The sequence below is a fragment of the Equus przewalskii genome, chromosome 1 (assembly GCF_037783145.1).
Source record: "Equus przewalskii isolate Varuska chromosome 1, EquPr2, whole genome shotgun sequence".
Lineage (NCBI taxonomy): Eukaryota > Metazoa > Chordata > Mammalia > Perissodactyla > Equidae > Equus > Equus przewalskii.
The window spans coordinates 48,213,500-48,240,545 of NC_091831.1; the positions used below are offsets into that span (position 1 = coordinate 48,213,500).

General features: G+C 37.8%; 1 protein-coding gene across 5 annotated transcripts in view; it reads left to right on the forward strand.

Annotated features, from left to right (window-relative positions):
* The first annotated feature begins 4,197 nt into the window (after positions 1-4,197).
* TFAM (transcription factor A, mitochondrial) overlaps positions 4,198-27,046 on the forward strand; it is a 93,355-nt gene continuing 70,506 nt past the window's right edge. For 4 of the 5 annotated variants that reach the window (XR_011537712.1, XR_011537710.1, XM_070611441.1 and 1 more), the window contains exons 1-6: positions 4,336-4,712; positions 5,281-5,399; positions 6,667-6,737; positions 7,153-7,302; positions 10,971-11,066; positions 16,798-16,854. Coding sequence is in view for 3 of the 5 variants with exons in the window: in XM_070611441.1 (XP_070467542.1) it covers positions 4,612-4,712; positions 5,281-5,399; positions 6,667-6,737; positions 7,153-7,302; positions 10,971-11,066; positions 16,798-16,854 (594 nt within the window). In the remaining 2 variants the exon portion in view is untranslated. Of the gene's footprint in view, positions 4,713-5,280; positions 5,400-6,666; positions 6,738-7,152; positions 7,303-10,970; positions 11,067-16,797; positions 16,855-17,622; positions 21,300-27,046 lie in introns of those variants that run through there. The other variant, XM_008518772.2, reaches the window with a different exon arrangement.

Below are 27,046 nucleotides of genomic sequence, written 5' to 3' on the forward strand. Positions count from 1 at the left end.
TTCTCATATTGTTGCAATTAATTGTTATACATTTTTTAATACTTTGTTTCCCCAGTCAGTTGTAACCTCTTTGGGACAGGAACAATGTCTCACCCTTTTTGTGCCACTTCCAATGCCTATCACAGAGCTATTTAATTGCTGATGAGTAAATTATCTTTAAATGTGGTGTTTATAGTATAATCTTATTTCTAGAAATATATTTTACTTATGAGTTCAGAATCACATCTATTCCTTGTGCTAAACTTATTAGGTGATTGCTCCTATTATAGCTGAATTATTTATCCATTATAACTACAAAACAAGACTGCTTTCTCTTAGGAATATTTTTTCTTCGAGGGATATCTATGTATCTCACTCCAATATTCAGCAGGGAATTATCTTGGTCTCTGACTACTGCTGCTATTTATTGATGCTACCTTTAGCTTTACCAATGTGCAAGTATCAATAAACCATGATCATTACTTTCATATGTACATTCTAAAATTTTACATTGTTCCCATCTCCACACAAAACTGTCCTCTCTATCAGCAAATGACATTTCTAACAGGTAGTTGCTGTCTTCTATAGGGCCAAATTTGTATATAAATAATTTGTGCAGATACTAATTTTTTCACATTTTCTTTCTCTTTCTCTCTCTCTTTCTGTCTCTCTCTCTCTCTCCTTCCCTCCATCCATCTGTCATGATCAATGTACTATGCTAGGTACTATAAGGGATAGAAAGAAGTATAAGACTTAGTCTTGTCCCCAAGCAGCTTACCATCTATTGAGGAAAAAAATACGTACACACACAAAAAGATTAAAAACCAGAGTGGTATATGATATGTCACAGGTAAATAATACAAGCTCACACACTATAGAAGATCCCAGAAAGACATTTTGGGCTAGAATGATGTGGTATCTTGACAGAGTCTCAGGGATGGTTTGCTATAACAGGAAAAGCACAAGACAATGAATTGGAAGACCAGATTTTTATCTCCACAACTTACTATTGTAACCTTATGAGTTGGGCTTTCTGAACTTAATTTTTCTTGCCTGTAAATTGGGAACCATGATCATGATAATACCTTCTCTGTCTACTTCTTCAATTTGTGAATCATACAATCAAATAGAACTACATAAAAATGTTCTGAAAACATTAAAGTATGGTTCTAACCCAAGGGTGTGTTGTTTTAATTTTTCATCACCTACCATAGTGTTTATGCTCAAACATCTCTAATTTAAGAAATATTAAAAGTTCAATAGGAAGAGAGGAGCAATGCTGGTATATAATATGTATACATGTTATTTAATAGTAAATAACAGGGATAATAATAATTAGCCTAATAACAATAATCTAGATGCTAATAATAATTGTTATGAATAACATAAAGACAATTATAGCTACTATTTATTGAGTCTTTACTATGTGCCAGGGACTCTATTAAGAACTTTTGATACATTTTCTAATTTAATTTTTCCAACAATCCTAAGAATCAACCATCATTGTCCCCATTTCACAGATGGAAAAACTCTGGGTCAGAGAGGTTGTCATTTGTCAAGGTCACACAGCTAGTAAGTAACAAGAACAGGATTTGAATCTAGATCTAACTTCCAAGCCTTTCTTATCCAGTAATTTCCATAACTTTGACATATAACACAAAATGCAATGGTAAACTCAGAGCCAAATGAAGTGGTTTGATGTATTTATTAACTCAGAAGAAGAAATAGGTATTTAAGTAATAAATTAATTCAAGCAAAGGTGAAGTGAGGAATGAAGCTATAGAGGAAACAGGCCAGTTCATGGACAACTTGTATGCCATGTATAAGAATCTAAACTTGATTCTGTGGGTTATCAGGAGCCACTGAAGGCTCCAAGTACAGAAATGTGATCACTGCCTGCCTGGCATAGAGTTGGTGCTCCAAACATACTCAATGAACAAATGAGTAAATGGGATTTGCCTTTTAGAAAGATTGACCTGGGGACAGTGTGGAATACAGTTTGGAGGAAAGTAAGAGTGAAAGTTGGGAAACTACTGTTAAGAGTTTGGGAAAAGATGGCAGCGCCTGAACCAGTGGCCCACAGGAGCTGGTTGGTCCTGGCTTGGAGAGCCAGTTACGTATCTCTTCCCAACTTCAGGTTCAGTGACATCAAGTTGGTTTGAAATCATCCACAGTGGAAATATTTACATCATAGATCTCAGCAAATGCTACAAATCAGAGCTTTCTTTTTGGAGAGTTGACTTACCAACCTGCTACTGGCCTGAACAAAAGCAACAGCAATGGGGCTGGAGAGGAGCAAACACTTACTAAGGGGTTAATGAGGGAGAATCAGCAATATTTATCATCAGTGGATTGAGGAGGAGGAGTGTCAATGGGGGAGATTATAAGATGATTTATCAAGTTATCGGCTTGGATGATTCAAATGGGATACTGGTGCTTCTTACCAAGAGAAGGAGCTCAAGATAAGAAAAAGAGAGTGAATTCTGTTCAGGGAAAATTGAAATACCTGTGGGATATCATGGTAAAGATGTCAGAAGAGAGTGGTTATAAGGATATGGGACTAAAAGGAAAAGTCTAGATTTAACATGACATATAGGAATCAGGAGACTATAACTGATAGGTGAAGTCATGGGAGTAGATGAACTTTTAAAACAAAGGGACAGAACCCTGGGAAAGGCTATGGTAAATCTCCATGTTTTATAAAGTAAATATAAAGGAAAACTTGCCTTTCTGTTCTAAGACAGGTTAAGTAGATAGAATTATATTTTCTTTGTAAATACTACATTTGGAATAAAATCACTGCAATGTAAACAAGTTTTAAGAAATATTGGTATCTGATGAAAACCAATGTTATTGATCTGATTTATAAGAGCTTTATAGCAAGATTTATCAAAATGACACTTTAAAACAACAAAAAGATTTTTTAAATATCCAAAAGAATTTAATTTTGTATATCAAAAATTTGAAGGAACAAAAACAGTGTAGAAAAATATAGAGAAAACAAATTATTTCAGAAGTCAGCTAAAATCTAATTATAAGGAATTCTATGCTATCCTTACCTCTATCTTGGCACTGTATTGTAATTGTTTATTTCTTTGCCTCTGCCACTACACTTTCCAGGGGGTAGGAGGAATGGTGTGTCTTTCATCCATGTTTGGGGCTTCGTACATAGTATGCATTCAGGAAAAAAAGAAACCCTGTTTCTTCCATGACAAGATGGGAGGTTTGAACAGATCACCTAGAAGGTCCCTTTCAATCCTGAGAGTCTATGAAAAGGGAAGTGGTGATAGTTGCTTACCACTTAAAAGAGGAAGTGGGCTTTGTCCTCGGTGGCACCAAAGGGCCAATGTTTCCAAGCTACAGAAAGACCGTGGACTCATCTCAATAGGTTTTACACCGCTAAGGCTTTTCTAACAATCACAGCTATCCACCAGAGGAAGGCTGTCTCAGGAGGTGCCTATCTTTGCAATAACTGGAGTGAAAAAGCTGAAAGGGCCTTACGTATCTTTAGTTTGGGTCTTCCCAATCTTTTTCACGCCATTTCTACACAGAAAATGGTTGTACAGCACGTCAATCAATATCTCAAGGCGTACTTGTCACGCGTTCTCAGAGCTTTGGTTGGGAAAACTCTGATCTGGTGCAACATCCTCATCTGCAGTGTGGGAAAGTGAATCCCAGAGAGGGGATGCGACATTCCCGGATCAAGAGGGTTAACCTTAATGCTGGTGCTAGAACTCGAGTCGCCGGACAACTAGCTAGCCAAAGACTCCTCCCCACGGATTAAGCAGGGTTGGATGTCAGCCTTGAAGACTGGGGTCAGCGATAGTGGCAGTGGATGGGACCATGGTCTCGGTCAGTATTGCTTTAAACGTGCTCCTATGACCACTGGCATTAGAACTTAAACCTTGAGGAACTTAAAACGCAGATTCATGGGCCCCACACAGACATACTGAATCAGGCTCTGCGGCAATGCCCGGAAAACTGCGTTTTTAGGTTTGAAAATACGCCCCCCTCCCCCCCCCCCGCCCTCCGCCCTCGGCAGCAGTTTTGGACTCAGCTCCAGCTCCGGCTTGAACGGAGGGCTCTGCCAGGCTTGCAGCCCCCGCCTGCCTGACCTCAGAGCAGCGCGGGCCGCACCGCTAGCCCGTGTCCTGGAGGTGAACTGTCTGTTACGCACCGGCCCTTCCGGCCGTCACAGGCGGACGCCAGCCAGTGTCCAGTCGGGGTGAGGCCGCCGCCGCGTCTCCACCAGCCTCCCGGCCCAAGAGAGGAACCAACAGCGGAGGGTGGCGGCCGGGGGCAGACGCGGCTCAGCAGCGCCCCCGGCAGGGCCAGGACCTTCCGCAGCCGAGCTGGGTCGCGGATTCCCTTCCCCGCCCCGGAGCTCCTCCTCCTTCTCCGCAGTCCCGCCCACCGGGGAGGCCACTACGACGCCTGCGCCAATTCTGCCTTGCCCCGCCCCCTATCTACCAGCCGGGTATTATCCGATTTCCCATAGTGCCTCGCCAGTGGCGGGCATGATAGCAAAATCAGGAGGGTCGCACGCGGGTTCAAGTTGTCTGGGTTGGGGTTGCTCTGTTGTGCAAGGGGGCTCTACGAGGTGGCCCGGTCACCGCCTTGTCGGCGCGTGCAATGGCGCTTCTCCGGGGCGTGTGGGGCGTGCTGAGCGGCCTAAGCAAGTCCGGAGCGGACCTGTGCGCGAGCTGTGGAAGTCGGCTGCGCTCTCCCTTCAGGTAGGACCGCTCGCCTGCGCTTCACCGGGCGGCGGGGCTCAGGACGCGCTGGGGTCGGGCTGTGGACGCTTTCCCCCACTTTCTGTCCCTTCTAGGAGGTGAGGGCCACCTTGGCCTTCTGACTCAGACCTCGACCTTGCTGAGGGGATGATGGCTTTGAGTCCAGGCCTTCCTCCCGGAGTACCCCCCCCTTGCTTCCGGCCATCCTCCGCCTTCCCCCTTCCTCCCAGCTGTCCAGCCTTGGAGCACACGTTCAGCGTCCTCTGCGAAGTCGCGCCAAAAGTCTCCCGCCATCATCTAGGTGTTCAGGAGGCGGGGCCCGGGAGCTGGACTGTAGGTGCTTTCCGCCCCTCTGCCCTTCCTAGGAGGTGAGGGTTTTGAGACTCAGTTTTGAGGCTCTTCCCTCTGCTTAGCACAGGATTTTAAATGTCACTAGCTTTCTTGTCGGAGGTGCCGGATGCTAGATAGTATCTTGATGACATGTTATTTGAGAGTCTGTATTCATATGCGTATAAATATTGGCACTTAAATATTTGACGTTGGTTACTTTCTTCTTATTTCTATGTAGTTTTGCGTATATGCCGAGGTGGTTTTCGTCCGCCTTGGGTAGTTATCCAAAGAAGCCTATGACTTCATACGTTCGATTTTCTAAAGAACAGCTACCCATATTTAGAGCTCAGAACCCAGGTAAGGAGTTTTGGGGCTTGTACTCTATTCTGATGTAACAAAGAGGCCACTAAGCAGTTAACTTGATTTGCACTACAAAAGCATCCAGTGACTGCAGAAACCTAACCATTCGGTTTGATGGGCTGTGAAATAGGAGTTATGACATATTTTTTACCAAATAGAAATGCGTTAAATATAATTGGGAACTGATGAAAGGTATTTTAGAAATAGCAGCATGTAGAGTGAAAAGCCCCCGGGGAAGAGGATGGAAAACTTGAATTTTGGTCTAGTTGCCATTGCCTTAGAGGACCACTGAAGAGTCCTTTAATCTCTTGCTTAGCTCCTTCTGCCTCAGGGAATTGTTAATGAAGTTGCAAAGAAATAACTTCTCTGGAAGTGTTCTGTAAACTGTAAAGCTCTATACAAATTACTGTTAATTTCGAGAGCTTTTTCACTGAAAATTAGTTCTTGTCTTGGGTTCCTGAAGAAAGTTTTCCAGGTAGGATGTTTGTTGCCTCCCTAGAAAGGCTGTGGGGCCTTCATTTGTGGTTATAGTGTAAAGATAATAACTAAATTAACAATAGCTAACCTTTGCTTATGATTTCTAAAGGCCTTTCACATGCAGTAATCACAGGGCACTTGTGGAAATCAAATGAGCTATAATAAAAATTCTCACATTATAAAGAGTTGGTGTAAGAGGCATGCTTAAGTACTCACATCTTCTAAAATGTAGGAGTTGAAACTAACAAGTGATTTGTTAAATCATTTACACCCTCTCATTCCAGTTAAGATGAAGGAAAAAATGGGGAATAGTGAATTGATTTTAGAATAGTTTGTTTGCAAATGGTATTTCTGTAATTGAAATATAAAGTGGTGTTATATGAATCCAGATTATATTTTGTTGTTAGGTTTTATGAACTAATAATTCCTGAAAGACTTGAAAAAAATGTTTTGATTGTAATGTGAAGTAAAAGACTTGAATAAATTGATTACCCTACTTCTTAAACTAGTAATCAGTTTCTGAGGACCATTTTGATCGTATGTGATATATTCCTTAATTATTAGATAACAGACTTTAACAATGTTGGATAAAGTATTAAATAGTATTATATTTAAATTGGTTGGTTAAAGAAAAGCTGAACCTTTGTATTAAGTTGTGTGTGGTAGAGAAGTGTCTAATAAAACTTAACTTTTAGAGCTAATGGATAATGCTTTCCTGGAAGTTTTTAGAAATTAATCCTTAGACATAAAATTGTGACATCTTTTTTCATTTTATTCTAATTTATAGATGCGAAAAACTCAGAACTAATTAAAAAAATCGCCCAGGTATGGAGGGAACTTCCTGATTCAGAGAAAAAAGTAAGCATATAGATTTTCAACAATGCTGACCAGTTATTCTGTGGTTAAGAGCAATTGTCATGGCCTTTAAGGGACCAGATGACCCAGAGGTTTTTTTAAACATCCATTATGTACAAAGGAACTTCATACCTTCTGATCCACATAAATGATGAGAATATGGATGTGTGGGGGTGGTGATGAAGGATTGGCAGCAATTTGAAATTGAAAGCTAATTGCTAGACTCTCACCTTGGTTAGCATGTATATGAAAAATACATGTTTTAATCCATATAAGTGTGATCTCAGAGCACATTTCCACTTGGTGGTTTAGTCTGTCTTTATCCGAAGTCATACACTTATTTTTCCCCGGCAGATGTGCTGTGTATAATTTGCCAGCAACAGTTTATTGACTTTTTATTTGGGTTTTTTATTTATAGATATATGAAGATGCTTACAGGGCAGACTGGCAGGCATACAAAGAAGAGATAAACAGACTTCAAGAACAGCTAACTCCAAGTCAGATGGTATCTTTGGAAAAAGAAATCACACAAAAACGTTTAAAAAAGAAAGCATTAATAAAAAAGAGAGTGAGTATCATTGAAATATTCTTTTCCTTTGGCAAAGAACTGAAATTTATGTAACTATGAGTATTGGTAGTTTTCTCTTATTTTTATTGTGTCTATGTGGTAGAATGTCATCAGGTGCACTCCAGTTAGGAAAAAATGGGGTAGCTCTCTTCTGCCACTAGGACCGCTTGCTGTCGAGTCTATCTTGGAAACCCTTGTTGCTACTTTCAGATGTATCCGAATTTAAGGCATGTAGTTAGGACTGGCATGAAGGCTGTGGGAACAGAATTATGAGACAGCCAAATCAAGAATAGCAAGAACTTTTGCTTCTGGATCTTGTCTAGGATAACCTACTGATTTGAATGGTTATATAGGTAATGGTGAGTTTCATTCTGAATATTGCTGAATAGACTGAATTCATTAACACATCAAGGAAAAGTGCCTATTGTATCTTATCAAATAAGAAGTCCCTTTAGGGGGAAATCCTACTTTTCCTCATTAAAAACTCCACATGGTTCAGATTTTATAGTTCCCAGCTTAAGGAATTAATCCCGTAAATTCCATTGTTGGGAAGTGAGACTATTTTTTTTTTTTTTTTTTTTTTAAAGATTTTATTTTTTCCTTTTTCTCCCCAAAGCCCCCCGGTACATAGTTGTATATTCTTTGTTGTGGGTTCTTCTAGTTGTGGCATGTGGGACGCTGCCTCAGTGTGGTTCGACGAGCAGTGTCATGTCCGCGCCCAGGATTCGAACCAACGAAACACTGGGCCGCCTGCAGTGGAGCGCGCAAACTTAACCGCTCGGCCACGGGGCCAGCCCCGTAAAGTGAGACTATTTTTTGTAGAACCAGTATTAGGTGTGAGATGGTCAGCTTACTGGTCCAGTACATACACTATAGAAAATGGTCATCAGAGTTAAAGCTATTTCTCTGAAAAAGCAGATTCCAGCCTTTAATGTGAGTTGCCAAGATATCTTTCCCTGCCCCTGATGTCTTAAACCCTCCTAGCCCTAGGGTTGAGGACTCACCTAGTTTCAAGACAATGTTGGTAATCTAAGGCTGCTGATCCAATTAGTAAAAGTGAGCCAGAAAAGATACTAAGAGTGAGAAATACAGTCTCTGCACGGGGTAGTATTTGGCGAGGTGAGTACTAAAGCTTGCTCTCCCTTCCTCCTCAGTGCACCCAGCCAGTGCTAAGAGTGGAGGACCAGAAATGGGAATTGGCAGATATAAGGGGTTTCCGTTTTCAAATACTTCTGTTCTTTTCTCTCTCCTCCTGGTGTTCTCATTATGTGTTCATTAAACTTATGGTAGTTGTCCCATAGTCCTTGGATATTCTTTTTTTTTCAAGTCTTTGTTCTCTTTGCTTTTGAGTTTTCAAGGATTCTATTAATATGTCCTCTAGCTCAGAGATTCTTTCCTCAGCCTTATCTAGTCTACCTATAAGCCCATCAAAGGCATTCTTGATTTTTGTTATAGGGTTTTTGATCTCTCACATTTCTTTTTGGTTCTTTCTTAGGATGTCCATCTCTGCTTACATTGCCCATCTGTTCGTGCATGGTGACTAGAGCCCTTAGCATGTTAATCATATTTGTTTTAAATTCCTCGTCTGATAATCCCACATTCCTGCCATGTCTGGTTCTGATGCTTGCTTTGTCTTCAAATTATGTTTTTTGTGTTTAAGTGTGCCTTGGAATTTTTTCTTAATAGCTAGAGATAATGTACTAGGTAAAAGGAACTGCTGTAAATAGCACTTAGTAGTGTGGTGGTGAGGTGTGGGAGCAAGGGAAGCATTCTATAGTCCTATGATTAGGTCCCAGACTTTTAGGGAGCCTGTGCTTTGGTGTGTGAACTTCACAAGCGTTTCTCAGTTTCTTCTTTCCCCCTGAGGTGAGACAGGATGTCTAGAGTGGGTGGAGTTGGGTATTTCCCTTCACTCAGGTCAGTTAGGCTCTGATAATACTGTAGCAGATTAGGCTCTGGTTAACAGTTCCCCCTGAGGGCAGGCTTTTTAAGAATAATAGAGTGCTCAGACATTTCAAAATGGTTCCTTTTCCTCTCCCGCTTCGTGAAGCAGGAGATTTTTCTCAACATTTACTGTGGCAATCTGGTTGAGCTCCTGGAGGTAAATCTCACAATATTGTGAGCGCCCTAGTATGAGTGGGTCCCTTGGGATTTTTTAAACTCCCAGAGTTGTCCACATGGAGCCTCCAGCAATTCCTTAATTACAGTTTGGATTTTCCTGCCCTGGCACCGGTTCCTGCAGTGCTTTCCACTCCTGAGTCTCTGCTCCAGTAAGCCCCGGCTCCATATGTTCACCTGTGTGTCTCTCCAATTTTGGGGGAACAGTTTGCCCTGTGTCCTCTTCTCTCTTACGAATCTAAGAAGAGTTGTTGATTTTTCAGTCTCTTCAGCTTTATACTCTTGTTAGGATGGAGTGGTGACTCCCAAGCTTCTTATCTGTAGAACCGGAAACCTGCAGCCTGAGAGTTTTTTCCCTGACTTCCATTCTCACTCCCTGTCGGAATTTTTCTTCCCATTAAAGATTCCCGGTACCAACTAGTTAGAGATCAGGTGAGAAATGTGGGAATCAAGAAGTTAAAAATGAAGTACCTAAGAGAGAAATCCCTAGCAGTAGTTCTAGAAACAGAAGGGGACGGGCCGGCCATGTGGCTGAGTGGTTAAGTTCACAGGCTCTGCTTCGGCAGCCTAGGGTTTCACCAGTTCGAATCCTGGCACCACTCATCAAGCCACGCTGAGGGGGCATCCCACATGCCACAACTAGAAGGACCTACAACTAAAAATACAAAACTATGTACCGGGGAGGCTCTGGGGAGAAAAAGGAAAAATGAATCTTAAAAAAAAAAAAGAGAGAGAAAAGAAAAAGAAGGGAAAATAGTGAAGTTGTAAAGTGTCTGGAGTCTACAGTAGTTTAATGACTGAAAGGTTCAAAAGAAGGAAGTGGTCTCTAGATGTAAATCAGAGGAGCCCTCCTTTTACTTATGAATAAAAGTTGAGTTTGTTACTGACTATAATCAAATTGCCATTAAAAGCCACATAATTTTATAAAGTATAGGTGCTAGTCTCTATCCAAATTCAGAAACTAAATAGGTTAGGATAATTCAATATCCCTCATTCTCTGAACTCTAAATTTATATAGCAAGGGATACTGGGTATTCTTTTCCGTCTTTTCTTCCCCTCCTTTTGATACCTAGTAACACATGTATTGAGGTTTAAAGGTTGAGAGACATGCAGAGAAGGAAGTGAAATGATGGATGATTAAACAGATACTCCAGTGGTCATGAGTTGTGGTAGAGGCATGTAGTGATTTGGCTAAAGAGATGGTAGTGTCCTGTAAGGATGAAACTGAGATTGTTTTGTCTTTTTAAAAAAGATTTTGTACATTTGTGCTCAGTTTTTTAGTTTGTGGAGAACACAAAAATAATATTTAAAGGAAATAACTCGTAAAATCTATTATAATTTTCAAAAGTTAGTGTTATCAAAAAATTCTGACCCCAAGAGGGAATAATCACATGCTAAATATAAGAATCGTAACTTTCACTTTAAGGAACATTCTGTAATGCATAGTGAATAAAGTGAATAAGTGAATGTAGTGAATAAAGTTTCTCTAGGTAAAATTAAGTCTCATAAAGGTTAAAACTGTATCTAACTCTTCTATTTTTATTACTCAGGAGTTAACAATGCTTGGAAAACCAAAAAGACCTCGCTCAGCTTATAACATTTTTATATCTGAATGCTTCCAGGAAGCTAAGGATGGTCCATCACAGGTAAGACAGAGTTGCATTTGTTTTTTAAGTTTTTGTTTATTTTAATTTTTAAAATATTTAGACGGGAAATTTTAGGGGTGCTGTATGTCACATGGTGAGGAAAAGTATTAAGTTACTATAAACAAGTGCTATATATAAATAAGCCCCTCTTTTTGTATCTCTTTTATAAAAGAATCTTGTTTCTTACCACACAATTAATTTGAGTATGTAGTTGCCAATGTATATACTGTCAACTTTTTTTTTTTATTGAGTTATTGATAGGTTACAATCTTGTGAAGTTTCAATTGTACATTAATGTTTGTCAGTTATGTTGTAGGTTGTCAACTTTTTTTAATTTTAAAAAACGTATACAATTTTCAAGTTTATAGAGGTGTTAAAGTTCTGGAGACTTTTCTTATCCAGCACTTCTTAACTGTTTTGCAATCACTGGGAAAGAATGAGACTAGAGCTATAATATTTTGTGCTAGGATTTGAGTATAACCTACTGCTTCATGTTATATCCTTTAATAAAATTTTGGTTACAGCCATGGGAATGGATTATATATGTGAATGTCATCATACAAATTTGTCAAAAGAAAAAAAAGCTTGTCATTCCTAATGTGACTTAGTCTTTCCTTTGTTTATTTCTTAGAAGCTCCAAATTGGCAATTGTATTTTTCCTTCTATAATATGACATGGTAAGAAAAGTGTATGTTCAGATCTCTAGTTCTTGTCAATCTGAGATGAAGGTTTTTGCCTCTCAGCCTCTTTGGGTTATTTGGATCTGTAGTTCATTTTACAAATCCTGTTTAACATATGATTAAATAGTGTGTGTATGTAACATAGTCTTCCCTGGCTTTCACTGCTTTACTCCCTTTGGTGTTTTAAATTCAGTTTCCATGGCCCTACATTACTGAAATGCAAGCCTATTTAATTTTTTAGTTGGAATTTGCTCAGTCACTAACTTACCTTGGATTTGGTTTTCTTATCAGTATAAGAAGATTATTAGAAAGAAAATCCTCCTAAGTTAGTGGTTCTCAATTCTGACTGCACCTTGGAATCACCTGGGAAACTTAATGGCTGGGTGCTGTCCCTAGAAATTAAAATTAACTTGACTATATCATTTTCATTCATTTAAAAAATAATGGTTATACATCCTCATAGTTTAAAGAATCAAACTAAGGCTTGTTATGAAAGATACCAGTTTTCACTGCCCTGTCACATTCCTTACTCCAGAGGCAAATACATTCTACTGTATTAGCTGATTCTTGTGGTATTTATCAACCTCCATATCTCTAAATAACATACTTATATTGTTACTTCTTAATTTTTTTTTTCAATTTTAAGCATTACCTATGTTTTAGGCATTAGTTCTCACTAAGATGAACATTTAACTCTTTCTCATCCCACTGTTCACATTTCCATCCCCCTACCTCCCAATATAGTAGTCATAATTTTGGTTAAATCAGAATTATTTATGTTGTTATGATTATGTAAACCCTGTTCATAGCTGAGCTGTGCCATTTGCTATGTTTGTTTTTTTCTTTCTTGGAAAACTAGCAACTTTCCCTGAAGTTGATTGCCTTATTTTTTTTGTTTGCTTAGTTTTTTATGTCATGTCAATTCATCCCAAAACTCTTCAGTATTCACCAGTTTTCAGTACATTTAGGTGCATTAGGTATTCTCTTAGTTTCAGTCTGGAGCCTCTGATTTGTTCCAGTTTGGTTGTTGCCTTCTGTACCTGGTGCACAGCTGACATCCTGGGATCCTCCTTCATCATCATCCTTGTGGTGCTTTTGCTTCTTCTGTTGTTGTCTTTCTTGGTTTACTGATTCCGTTATAGCATCTCCCCCAGTAAGGGTATGCAAGAGATTAGTTTTTTTGAGTTTTTGCATGTCTAAAAATGTCTCTATCCTTACATTTGTTTGGTAGTGTGACTGAGTATAGAATTGTAGGGTAGAAATCATGTTCTTCCAAAATTTTAAAAATATTGGGGCCAGCCCGGTGGCATAATGGTTAAGTTCAGTGCACTCCCCCTTTAGCGGCACAGGTTTGCTTCCTGGGCGTGGACCTACACCACTTGTTGGTGGCCATGCCATGGTGGTGACCCACATACTAAATAGAGGAAGGTTGGCACAGATGTTAGCTCAGGGCAAATCTTCTCAACAACAACAACAACGAAATATTGCTTCTTTCTCTTGTAGCTTCTTGTATGGCGTTTTGAGAAGTATAAAGCCTTTTTGATTGTTGGTCCTTTGAATGTGGTTTGGTTTCTTTTTTCTCACCTTCCCTCTCTTTTTTCTTTGTCCTGACTCTCTAGAACTCTTGTTATTTGTTTAAGCATCTTCTGAACTGGTTCTCTAATTTTCTTGTCTTTTCTGTATTGTTTTCTCTTAGCCTATTTGCTTTTCTTTCAGGATACTGCATACATTTTCACTTAATCTCCCGGTTTTCAGAATGGTACCATTGCCCCCAACTGTACCTCATCTCCACAGACTAACTCTGTTTTACCCTTTTGCTATGATAAATGTCCTTGAATCTACCCATGGTGGGGATTTAAAAACTCTTTTTAAACAGACTTTCAATCAGTCTTCCTGTTTTTAGCCTGACATTCACCTCTATCTTATACCTATCTGGTGCTGCCAGTTCGTGACCTACTTGGGGATTCTGCATTGTAAATCCGTTTGCTTTTCTTGGCTTTCCCCAGTGCCAGCTTGGGAATTAGCTTTCTTGGGTTAGGTCAGTCAGTTACCATTTCTCTGCTTTTTAGCTTCCACAATTTTGTGTTGATGGTGCCTTCTCCTGTTGTCTTTGTCCATGTGGATTTATGCCTTAAAAAATTCTGTTTAATGTTGGTTTTTTTTAAATAACAGAAATTATTGCTAACAGTTCTGGAGGTTGGGAAGTCCAAGATCAAGGCCCCCATCATGGTAGCCTATGGTGAGGGCCTTCCTGGTTCATAGCTGGCACCTCCTTACTGTGTCCTCACATGGTAGAAGGCCTCGAATACAGTTTTAGGAAGGAGCGAAAGCAAACATCTTTCTGTCCCTTTAATTTTTTTTAATGAATTATTTTATTTAGGTCAAAGATGAGATTATTTATGCATGCAACTTCATAAATTATTGTTGAACTCAGTGAATATGAAACTTAATGGCTTAAATATAAGCAAAAAGATCAGTTATGAAAGAATTCAGAGCATTAAAGCAATTTCTTCCAAAGCTAAGAGTCAGTTCAGTTATTTAGTGAGTAACTGTCCCTGAATATATTAGATGTGTTTATAAAGGTTAGTTTAAAATGTTCAAAACATAATGGTTATGTGGTCTCAGATACTATCTGGTATCTCTGTTTTTCTTGATAGGAAAATAAAATTTAATCAGAGTTCTGATCAGAACAATGAAGTTCATTATTCTCACTCTGCTTCTTAAAATCAATGATGATCTCCTCTTAGCTTTAAACAAATACTTTTCAGAACGTGTCCCTCTCTCCCTCAGACTCCCTGTCTACCCTCCATCTCCACCTCTGCCCCTCATTCTCCGCCCACTCATTTTTCCCTCCAGTCTCTGCTGTCTGGGAGCAGCAGCACAGGTTGTATGAGGTGTGCTGACTCCTCTCTGCTCCTCCTCCATCTGTGAGATCCTTCCATCCCTTTAATTTTATTGATGAAGAACCACGCTTAAGGGAGGTAGTATGACTTTTTCAAAGTCACGTTATTAAATTCAGCTAAGAAGAATTAAGGACTGGTCTTTTATTCGTCCTATGACTATATCCAAACACTTTGGCACAAGTTTTAGAAGAAAATATTAAGCTACAGGAAAGAAATAAAAACTCTTAGTCTTTGAAGTTAGTCTGTGACAGAATGTAGGTTATACTTGAATATTAATATTTCTGAATCAAAAAAGATAAATATCTGCACAGCAAAGGAAACTCAATAAAATGAAAAGGCAGCCTACCAAATGGGAGAAAATATTTGCAAATCATATATCTGATAAAGAGTTAATACTCAAAATATACAAAGAACTCATACAATTCAATAGACAAAAACAATATGAATAAAAAACGGGAAGAGGATCTGAATAGATGTTTTTCCAAAGAAGACCTACAGATGGCTCACAGGTACATGAAAAGGTGCTCAACATCACTAATTATCAGGGAAATGCAAATCACAACCACAATGAGATACCACCTTATACTTGTTAGAATGGCTAATGGCTGTTATCTAAAAGACAAGAAATAAGTGTTGGCAAAGATGCAGAGAAAAGGGAACTTTTTGTGCACTACTGATGGGAATGTACATTGCTGTGGCCCATTGTGGAAAATAGCATGGAGGTTCCTCAAAAAATTAAAAATAGAACTCCCGTATAATCCAGCAATTCTACTTCTGGATTTATCCAAAGAAAACAAAAACACTAAGTTGAAAAGATATCTGCACTCCCATGTTCATTGCAGCATTATTTACAGTAGCCAAGACGTGAAAGCAATCTAAGTGTCCATCGATGGATGAATGGATAAAAAAAATGTGGTATTTATATACATTGGAATATTCAGCCATAAAAGAAGGAAATCAAGGAGCCAGCTTGGTGGCCTAGTGGTTAAGTTCATGTGCTCTGCTCTTGTGGCCCAGGGTTCATGGGAATGGATCCTGGGCACGGAACTACACACCACTCATCAAGCCATGTTGAGGCAGCATCCCCTGTACAAAATAGAGGAAAATTGGCACAGATGTTAGGTCAGGAACACTCTTTCTCACAAAAAAAAAGGAAGGAAATTTTGCCATTTGTGACAACATGCATGGAGCTTGAGAGCATTATGCGAAGTGAAAGAAGTTAAACAGAAAGATACTGGATGATCAAAACAAACACAGATACAGAGAATAGATTGGTGGTTGCCAGAGGTGGGGAGTGGGCAAAATGGTTGAAGGTGGTCAGTAAGTCCTGGGGATGTAATGTACAACATGGTTTCTATAGTTACAAATGTTGTATTGCATATTTGAAAGTTGCTAAAAGAATAGATCTTAAAAGTTCTCATCAGAAGAAAAAATTGGGGGCTGGCACGGTGGCACAGTGGTTAAGTTCACACGTTCCACTTCGGCGGCCCAGGGTTCGCCGGTTTGGATCCCGGGTGCAGACATGGCACTACTTGGCAAGCCATGCTGTGGTAGGCGTCCTACATATAAACTAGAGGAAGATGGATACAGATGTTAGGTCAGGGCTAGTCTTGCTCAAAAAAAAAAAAAGGAAAAAGTTTTGTAACTATGTGTGGTGATGGATTTTAATGACTTGTGGTGATCATTTCACAATATATACAAATATTGAATCATATTATACACTTGAAATTAATATAATGTTATATATCAGTTATATCTCAATAAAAGGTAAATATCTTCATTCCATTTATTTTTGTACATTTTAACAGTTTAATAGTTTTTATTTAGAAAGAAAAGATGTTAAGAATTGATGAGGCTTTGCCTGTGATTCTTGTTGGAATGAATAATAAAAAGATCTTGGGGCTGGCCCAGTGGCGTAATGGTTAAGTTCATGTGCTCTGCTTTGGCCACCTGGGGTCTGCTGGTTTGGATACCGGGCACAGACCCATGTGCTGCTCATCAAGCCATGCTGTGGCAACTCTCACATACAAAATAGAGGAAGATTGGCACAGATGTTAGCTCAGGGCCGCTCTACCTCACAAAAAGAAAGATCTTTGTTTAGTCACTGAAGTCCCTATATCTGGTATTTAAACATATGTTGTTTTACAGGTAAAACTGAAGACTGTAAATGAAAACTGGAAAAATCTCTCTAGTTCTCAAAAGCAAGTAAGTAGAATGGTTTTAGTCTCAAGTATCTAGTTAGAATATCTGTGAGAGAATATATTAGGGCAAGGCTTGATTCACGTGAAAACAAGCTTGTATTACTTATAACACAGTTAAAGTATTTTTAAATTATTTTCGTATTCTTAGAAGAACCAATTTGGCTTTTTTCTTTTGGTAGTTTTGGACTGCAAATAAAATTGGTATTCAAAAACGATGTTGGGGCTGTCCTGGTGGTGTAGTGGTTAAATTCGCATGCTCTGCTTCACTGGCCCGGGGTTTGCAGATTCAGATCCCAGGTTCGGACCTAGCATCACTCGTCAAGCCATGGTGTGGCAGCATCCTGCATAAAATAGAGAAAGATTGGCACAGATGTTAGCTCAGTGACAACTTCCTCAAGCAAAAAGAGGAAGACTGACAGTGGGTGTTAGCTCAGGGCCTATCTTCCTCACAAAACCAAAACAAAACAAAAAAAAAAATGATGGCACTCATAACTTAGGGTGTCCACTGTATCCAATGACAGTCATACTCTGCGTCTACTGCTTTCCACATCCCAAGCCCTGAAATTCTAACAGCTTCACTAGTACCTGCAAAATCTTTATCTCTTACACCTCTATCACCTAACTTTTATCTCATAAAAACATTCCTTCTCCAATACCCCTTTATAGTTGTAGAATAGTAAGGTAATTTCTAGAGTATAGATAGAAGTAGTCCAGAAATTAATTGCAAAGACTCTTCTAAAGAAATCATTTTAACAATTATACTTTTTCTCAGGTATATATTCAACTTGCTAATGATGACAAAATTCGTTATTATAATGAAATGAAATCTTGGGAAGAACAAATGATTGAAGTTGGACGAAATGATCTTATACGTCGCAAAGTGAAGCACCAAGCAAAAGATGGCACTGAGGAGTGTTAAAATAGAAGATTGAGTTATGTTCACAGTAGATAGACATGAGAAACCAATTAGGTCCCAATACGTGAAGGTGTTGTAAAATTAGAAAGGATAAAGTTGGTAAACATTTTATATTTTAATTTCTTTTTCTTTAGCCCATGGACTTCTGCCAGTTCAGTACATTTTGTATTAGTATCTTGCTTTGGGAAACCCAGACAGGTGAAAGTTCATGTGAAATTTATATTGTGTTTAGGAACTACTGAGCATCAAAATAGTACATGAAATGTAGCTGTGAATTATTTTACCTTTGATAAAGGCACACCAGACTGTTAAGTTTTTTTATACTTGATGACTATGGAAAGAGTGTTCTTGTTTCCTTATATTATGGAGGCAGGAGTTTCCTGTTCAAAAGTACCCAAATTGTAGAAGCTGTAGTGTTCTACGATATAACTGTGCATTTTTTAAAGAGCACTCAGAACTCATCTAGGTAAATTCCAATTCCTAGGTATAACTCGTATGTTCACGGTGGATGGTTGTGCATGCAAGGGATTGCCGGTTTCAGTTGCAACTTTTTATAAAAGCGATGGAGAGGTTTATAAACCTATTCCTCATTGTTTTTTTTCCTAAAGTGAAAACTAAGAAATTATGTACCGAATCTATGCATATTGTTTTATATTGCATAGAATAGAAATTTAAAATGTTGCCTAATTATATGTTGTAGGGTGAAACATTCATTTTACAACTTTTCTTTTTTTACGTAAGGATTTGTATTCTGAATTATTTTCTCTCTCTCCTGTGAGTATATTTGTCCAGAAAGTAGAGAACTTGTCTCTTTTAAAATGAGAGATCTAAAAAGCAAAAGTCTCCAAAGCCTCTGGACTTGGAATCTGTAATTTTTAAACATTTTGCATAATAGATAAAAGCCTGTGTAAGGGACCGCCAACTCTGGCCCATGGGCCAAATCCAGCCACTACCTGCTTTTCATGGCCTGTGAGCTAAGAATTGTGTCTATGATTTTAAAGGGTTAAAAAAAAAAAAAGGATATTTTAAGACACATGAAAATGAATATGAAATTCTGTGTGCATAAATAAAGTTTTATTGGAACACAGCCATACTCATTCTTTTACTTATTGTTTATGGCTGCTTTTGTGCTACAATGGCAGAGTTGAGTTATTGCTGCAGAGAGTGTAGCCTGCAAAGCTGAAAATGTTTGCTGTCTGACCCTTTGCAGAAAAAGTTCACCAACCATGGTCTACAGTACAGTGTAGCATAACTAGTGTTCCAACATACTCATGTGTTGGGATGGTTTTTTAACTGTTTTAGAGTTTGTTATTTTAGAATCTTTGTCACCCTTGTCTTAAGAGGAAAGAGGTCAAATCACTAAAGAAGCTAAACAAACTTGCTACACAGTGTTAGCAAGGAGAAACAATCTTTAGTTTCAAATTACGTGGCAGTGTAATAAAAAAGATTCATATAGTGTGAAATGAGATCTCTCAAATTATTCGCTATGGCTGGGTAAAATGAACCTTAAGAGTTTTCCACTTAGCGCATTTCACAAAAACCTTACCATCTTTTAGCATTTGATTATCCTCTTAGGAGAGTCAAGCAAAGGTTTTCAAAACCCACACTACATTTTTGAGCAAAATAATTTCTCTTTCATCATCAGTTCCTGGGAATAGGATAGTTCAAAATTTATATGTACTTTGTATTATGCAAAATATTTAGAAATTGTAGATTCCAGATCTCCAGAAAAACTGAAAGTTTTTCTTGTCTGTGGTTAGAAAATAAGTAAAAAGTCACAAAAAAAAATAACTTGTTATATTCTGAACTTGGCTAAGGTAGGGACTGAAGAGAAAAATATAACTTAAGAGGAAGAATAAGATTTAAATATATAAAGTTGGGTGTTTTCAAACAACTTTCTTCTGTGGTTATGAATACAGGACAAAGTCTGCCGATAGTAAAATAAATATATGGATCTGAGGCTGGGCTATTTTGAGGAAGAGGGTTTGGGGAAGACGTGTGCTAGAGTCTATCACAATCTTGGGTTTCCAGGTGAGAAATAAGTGGTAATTCCCTGTGGCATCTAGAATGGTACTGATTATGTACCATCCTTGAGAGAATGGAGAATGTCATCACTCAAATCATTTACTGTGTACTGTGCTTCAGAGGAGCCCAGGGAGCACATGGGAGTCAGTGTTTATAATGAATATTATAGAATAGAATGAGTAAGGTAGAGAAATGAGTTATGTAAATAAATAACCTGCAGGACAAATGCAGTATAAAACACATCTTTGCAATTACCATCTTCTGAGTTCTTTTAGCATTTCACTACCTATTTTATACTGTACACCTTCAAGTCATATCTTCCCAAATATTTTGGAAAGTTGAGTGTCTAGTAAGTTCTCAAGTATTTACAACTTAATATAGGGGAAACAAGTGAAACAGAAAAGAGGTGGAGCAAAACCATTTTATGGTAATATCAAATTTTATTTGGTTTTCTTTGTTTCTAAAAGAATGTCATTGTTAATACTTTAAATATTAGGATAATCTGATTCCATGCCTTTCTTAATAAACCTCAGTCCATCTTGAAGACTGGTATGCTGGATAACAAATGCCATCCAGTTTAGCAATATTTAACACAGATTTTCTTTTATAAAGAATAAGAACTTGTATCATTAACCAGTGGCAACTCATATAAAGCCTTACTTTTTAGACGTATTTTAAGTTGACCCAATGAAGTAATTGCTGTAGGAGCTAAAGAAGAGTGCTAGAAGGAAAGATGCTGAAGGAATGAAACAAAATAGTATTTATGCTGTTCTGATCAGTTAGTCATGAAAAGACTTTTATACTTTTGTTGATTGGAATACCAATATTAGATTTTTTGAAATAATTTGATGACAGGACAGAGGGTTGTGTGATTATTTTACTTTCTAATGTTTACCTAAAGGAAATTGCGTGCAAATTTGAGCCTACTGTAATCATGTAATTTTGCTATGACTTTTGGCTCTTTTTTTGGAAATGCCATTTTTTTACAAGGCATTTTTTTTTTACAGTTGCTCTGAATGTGTATATTTGAATTTCTCAATTAAAATGATATTGCTGTAAGTGGGTTTAAAGTAACTAGAAAATTTTATTTTTTCTTGACATTTACTGTACCTAAAATTAATCACCACCAGGTTGTGCTAAAGCAGCAAGAAGTTTTTATGTGGTTATGATAGTATCCATTATTTTTCTTAATTTTGTCAATATTTATTGTAAGAATTTTTTCTCCTTTCTTTCCTCTCCTCACAGCCACTCTTCCTTCTTCTCTTCATAGCACCATACTCTTACAGACAAATTTGAAAATGTTGTAAGCACAGACCTATGTTATGTTTCTTGAAATTTTAAAGCAGTAATAGTCTTTTAAATTGAACCTGTGGAAAGCATAAGAAAATGAACATATTTATTACTTTGAATTTGTAAAACTTTCCAAACAGAAAGTAAAACTATACAAAGCTAGTATCATCAGTCTCTCACATTGTTCACAAATAAAGTACTTTTGGTAATTCATTAAATCATTGATTATATTTCATAGACAACTGTTTTCTAGTACATTTCCAGGCTAAGGGGCTAAATACTTAAAATTGATCCTAAACAAGAATTTTAAGTAAGCTAAACATTTTTAAATCACCCTAACTTTTAAATCACCCTTACATAATGGTTTCTGATTACATATGTGACTTGCAAGAAAATATTTGAATTTATTCTTTTTTGCCTGTATTAATTTAAAGCTTATCCAGTTTCATTCCTCCTTCCCAACAAATCATGTATAAGATAGGGGAAGAAGGAAGGGAGTACAGTTTTGACACAGTGACCTTTTACTATATAGGCTGCCACCTACCAGCCTTCACCTTAAAAAACTTGATTTGGTTATACCCCCGCAAAGGTTCTTAAATTACTTTTTTTTAACTGAAATTTTGTACTTTAAATCTTGGATAGGGTTAAGTGATGAGAGGAGAGGTCCAAGTGTGTTTATTAATCATTTAGAAATTCTGAAAGTATTATGACCATTTTACTCAATTTTGGATTTTTTTACTCAGTCAACAGTCAGAACAGGTCCTCAGTAGTTGTGGAACTAATGCTTAACAAGAATTTTACTGATGATAGATACTTACAGATGCGAATAGTTTTTGCAGGCTGGAATTTATACCTTGACTATTAGATGACCTAGATGGGATAGTGGAAATTTGTTAAAAGTATAGAAGTTTTCTTCTAATTTTGACATTAATAACATCTGAATTTATGTAAGTTTAATGTCAAATACTACTTAGACTTAAATAATTCCGGATATTTCTCCAAAGCTATCCCCTCACCCTCAGTTTTTACATTTGCAAAGCTCCTACTTATCTGTTGTAATAAGTCTGAATGACTATTTGAATGGATGGTGAGACATGTCACAACTCTTAGCCAATACTATTATTGACAGTGTTATCTTGGATTCAGAAGGGATCTATTTTTTATGGAAAATGGAAATTGATCGTTGATTCAGTTTGCTGCTGAGTGGTAAGAAGAAGAAAATGTACGTGAACAAAATAATTAGAACTAGCCTTTGCTCTTTATAAAAACCAAGCGATGAAAAAAAGATTTAAAAATGGTGAGACAAAGCCCTTGTCTCTTTTACTCTTCCAGAGTTTCATTAAAGTGACTAAAAAGATGCAAAATGAGTAGAGAAATAATAGCAACGTTAGAAAACAAGAAATAGTACCATCAGTAAAGCAGCAATTTATAGGTGGTTTTGGAAGATAGGTAGGGCAACATGCTCATTGGTGCCGATATGAGCAAACCACGTAAGGTGATGTAAGTAGAAGCATGGAAGTCTCGCCAGTTCTGAGCAGTGGGGGCTGGTAACAAAGATTAACCCTTGAGGTGGTTGGAGAGAAATTGGGATTGGTGGGGCAGGAGAGGGGTAAGTACAAATGGACCGACTAAAGAGAGTTCATTTGTTTCTCCCCAGTTAGTATTTTGCTTAAGGTGAGGAAAGTAGAGTGATACGCTACTACGTGGTGTGCTCTGTTTAAACTAGGTGCTGTGTCTCAACCCTTGCGCAACGGAATCAACCCTAGAGCTTTAAACATGCAGATACCTAGGCCAGAATCTGGAGGGCAAGACGGGGCACTGGTGTATTTTAAAGGTTCTCTCAGTGGAATGATGTGCAGCTAGGGTTGAGATCCTCTTAGTGGGATAGTGCTGTAGCTCAGAGCTTCCCAACCTGGTGGTAGTGACCTGTAGTGAGTGGGTTATAGATAGGGTAATCATAGTTATCCGAGCTGGAAGGTTTTTGAAAAAGTGGAGACTGTTAATAGTTATGCCTGGAAAACAGGCAACCTGGGCCACATGGTCACTCTAGTTAGGAGTGTGTTTGGGTATGTATTCCTCTCACCTGTTGGTGTAGTTGGGCTATTGCCTGAAAGAGCCAGAGCTCCGTAAGTAGCTTCTTTGTTTACTCCATTATACCTTGTGAATATTAGCATTTTTTGTATGCTGTGATGTAAGAAAAAGATTGGTGAGGGCTATTTCTGGCTAACCTCAGGCTGCTTTTAACACATGTAGTAAAATGTGTTTCCTCTGAAAGAAATGCTGCCTCCCTGGGTGTTGAATTCCTTATTTAAACTCTGCCGATAGGCCTAATGCTGCTTGAAGCGTGGAATCAAGCTGACCGAGGACTTTTTTCCCTTTATCCCATGTGTGGCCAGACGTACTTGATTTCTTTTTAAGAGCACATGGAACATTTCAGGATAGGCCATATGTTAGGTTATAAAACAAGCCTCGAAAAATTTACAAAGATTAAATTCATGCAGAATAATCACAATGAAAAAGTAACAAGGAAATTTGGGAAATTCACGAATATGTGGAATTTAAACATCACATTTCTAAAGAACATGTCAAAGAGAAATAGAAAATACAATGAGATAGCACCTCGTGCCCATTAGAATGGCTGTAATAAATAGGACAAGAAATAGCAAGTGTTGGAGAGGATGTGGAGAAGAGGCAACCCTCATACGCTGCTGGTGGGAATGTAAACTAGTGCAGCCACTTGAGAAACAGTGTGGGGATTCCTCAGAACTAAGAATAGAACTGTTGTATGATCCAGCTGTTTTACTTCTGGGTATTTATTCAAAGAACACAAAAACACTAAGTTGAAAAGATATTTGGACCCCTGCGTTCACTGCAGCATTATTCACAATAGCCAAGCCTTAGAAACAACCTAAGTGCCCGTCAATGCATGAATGGATAAAGAAGATGTGGTATGCATACACAGTGGAATACTACTCAGCCACAAAAAAGATGAAATCTTGCCATTTGTGACAACATGGATGGACCTTGAGGGTGTTATACTAAGGAAAATAAGTCAGAGAAAGTGAAATACCTTATGATTCACTCATAAGTGGAAGATAAAAACAGCAACAACAAACACATAGATACAGAGGTTAGAGTGGTGGAAAACATGACGTAGTCTATACAGAAATCAAGATATAATGATGTACACCTGAAATTTATATAATGTTATAAACCAATGTTACCTCAATAGAAAAAATAAATTACAAAATGGTACCAAAAAAAGAAAATATATTGAGATGATTGAGAGTGAAGACAACATACTGAAACAATGGGATACAGCTAAAGCAGTGGCCGGAGAGGTCTGTACAGCTTGCCACTGCCTACATTATAAAAGAAGATTGCAAGTCAACAAAATTGCTAGCCTTTTATCTTAAGACAGCAGAGAAAGAAGAGCAAACTAAGCCCAGAGCAAGAGGATGGAATGAAATAAGTACTAGAATAGAAATTAACAAGATAGATAAAAGAACAGTAATAGAAGTGGATGAAACCAAAAGTTGGTTATTTGAACTGAACTGAACAAAATCTTTTAGTTAGATTGGCCTGGGGCGAAAAAAAGATTCAAATTACTAGAATCTGAAATTAAAGAGGGCATTTTCCGACTGTACAGAAATAAAAGAATTTTAAAGAAATACGAGCAATTTTATGCCAACAAATTGAATGAAATGGATAAATTCCTAGAGAAACAAACTACAAAAGTAAAAATATGCGAATAATTTGGAAGGAAGTGGAGATATTTTCTAAATTTGGTTGGTCAAGAGAAAAATTTGTTTTATTTAAAGTTATAGAGCAATGGAAGAACTAAAAGTATAAGAAAAATTGGGGGAAGGAGTAGTGTTACTGTAAGTGATTAAAATTTTCATCTTTTATGGAGATATTACATATAAATAAAATTATGGAGGTACAATGATATGTAGAGTTATAGGTGTAATCCTCATAGCAGCTGAAACCTGAACAGTGGAGTGGGTGGAGCCTAAGAAGTGGAAATAGCGAAGGGAGGGCAGGAAGCGAGACTTGCTTTTCTTCTGCTACCCTTCTGACTGATGTTTTTATTTCTATGTATTATTTAAATATGTTTTAAGTGGAGAACTGAAGTATTTACAGATCTTTTTAGGAAAGAAAAAATACCACGAACGGAACTTCAGGGTCCTGGAGCTCTTAAGGGGTTGGCCAGGATTCACATCCTATTTGATCTGACTCTCAACCATTGTATTCAGTCTTCCATTTTAGTTAATTGTTGAGTGCTTACTGTGTTACAGGTACTATAAGCACTCTACATGAATTTACTTAATGTAGTCCTCACTGCCACCTCATGAGGTAGGTGCTACCATTTCCATTTTTGCAGATGAGAAACTGAGTAACCAGATGTTAAGTAACTTTCTAGTGGCAGAGCCACAATTTGAATTTAGATACTTTGACTCCAGAGCCCTCACTCTTAGTTACCCTATCATTTTGAAATCTGAAAGATAAAATTTCAGAAAGCCTACTTCAATATGTAGTAGCCTACAATACGTAGTCTTGTGACTGGCTTCTTTCACTTAGCAAAGTATTTTCAAAATTCATCCATGTCGAGGCATGTATAAATACTTCATTCCTATGGCCAAATAATATTCCCTTGCATAGATATACCACATTTTGTTTATCCATTTATCAACAGATGAACATATATGCTATTATGAGTAACACTTTGGGCTATTATAACTAACAATGCTGTCACATTTGTGTACAAGTTTTTGTGTCAATGTTTGTTTTTGTTTTTTCTTGAGTATATACCTAGGAAATGCTGGGACGTATGTTCACTATCTTTAACCCTTTGAGGAACTACCACATTGATATCCAATGTGGTTGCACCACTTTACATTTCCACCAGCAATGTGTGAGTGTTCTGATTTCTCCACATCTTTGCTAACACTTATTTTTTTTTTTAATTCTCATAAAATTGACATATAACATTCTATTAGTTTCAGGTATATACAACATAATGATTTGATAACTGTATATTGCAAAGCGATTACCACAAGCCTAGTTAACATCCATCACCACACATAGTTACAAAAATTTTTTTATAAGAACTTTTGTGATGTACTCCCTTAGCAACTGTCAAATACCAATACAGTATTATTAGCTATAGTCACCACACTGCACATTACATCCCCAGGTCTTATTTATTTTATAAGTGGAAGTTTCTCCTTTTTTGCCCACCTTCACTCATTTTGGCTACTCCCTACCCCCACCTCTGGCAATCACCAACCTGTTCTCTATAGAACACTTGTTATTGTATGTCTTTTTTATTATCTCCATCCTAGTGGGTGTGAAGCAGTATCTTATTGTGATTTTGACCTGTATTTACATAATGGCTAATGATATTGAGCGTTTTTTCATGTGCTTATTGGCTATTTGTATCTCTTCTTTTTTTATTTTTTAAGGTTGGCACCTGAGCTAACATCTGTTGCCAGTCTTTTTTTTTTCTTTTCTTCTCCCCAAAGTCCCCCCAGTACATAGTTGTATATTCTAGTTGTAGGTCCCTCTGGCTGTGCTATGTGGGACGCCACCTCAGCATGGCCTGATGAGCGGTGCCACGTCCGCACCCAGGATCCAAACCAGCGAAACCCTGGGCCACTGAAATGGAGCACATGAAGTTAACCACTTGGCCACAGGGCCAGCCCCCGTATATCATCTTTAGAGAAATGTCTCTTCAGATCTTTTGCCCTGTTTAAAATTGGGTTGTTTATCTTTTTATGATACAGTTTCAAGAGTTCTTTATATAGTCTAGATATAAGTCCCTTATAAGATACGTGAATTGCAAATATTTTCTCCCATTTTGGGGGTTGTCTTTTCACTTCATTGATGGTATTATTCACAGTATGAAAGTTTTAATTTTGATGACGTCCAGTTTATTTTTTCTTTCATTGCTTATGCTTTTGGT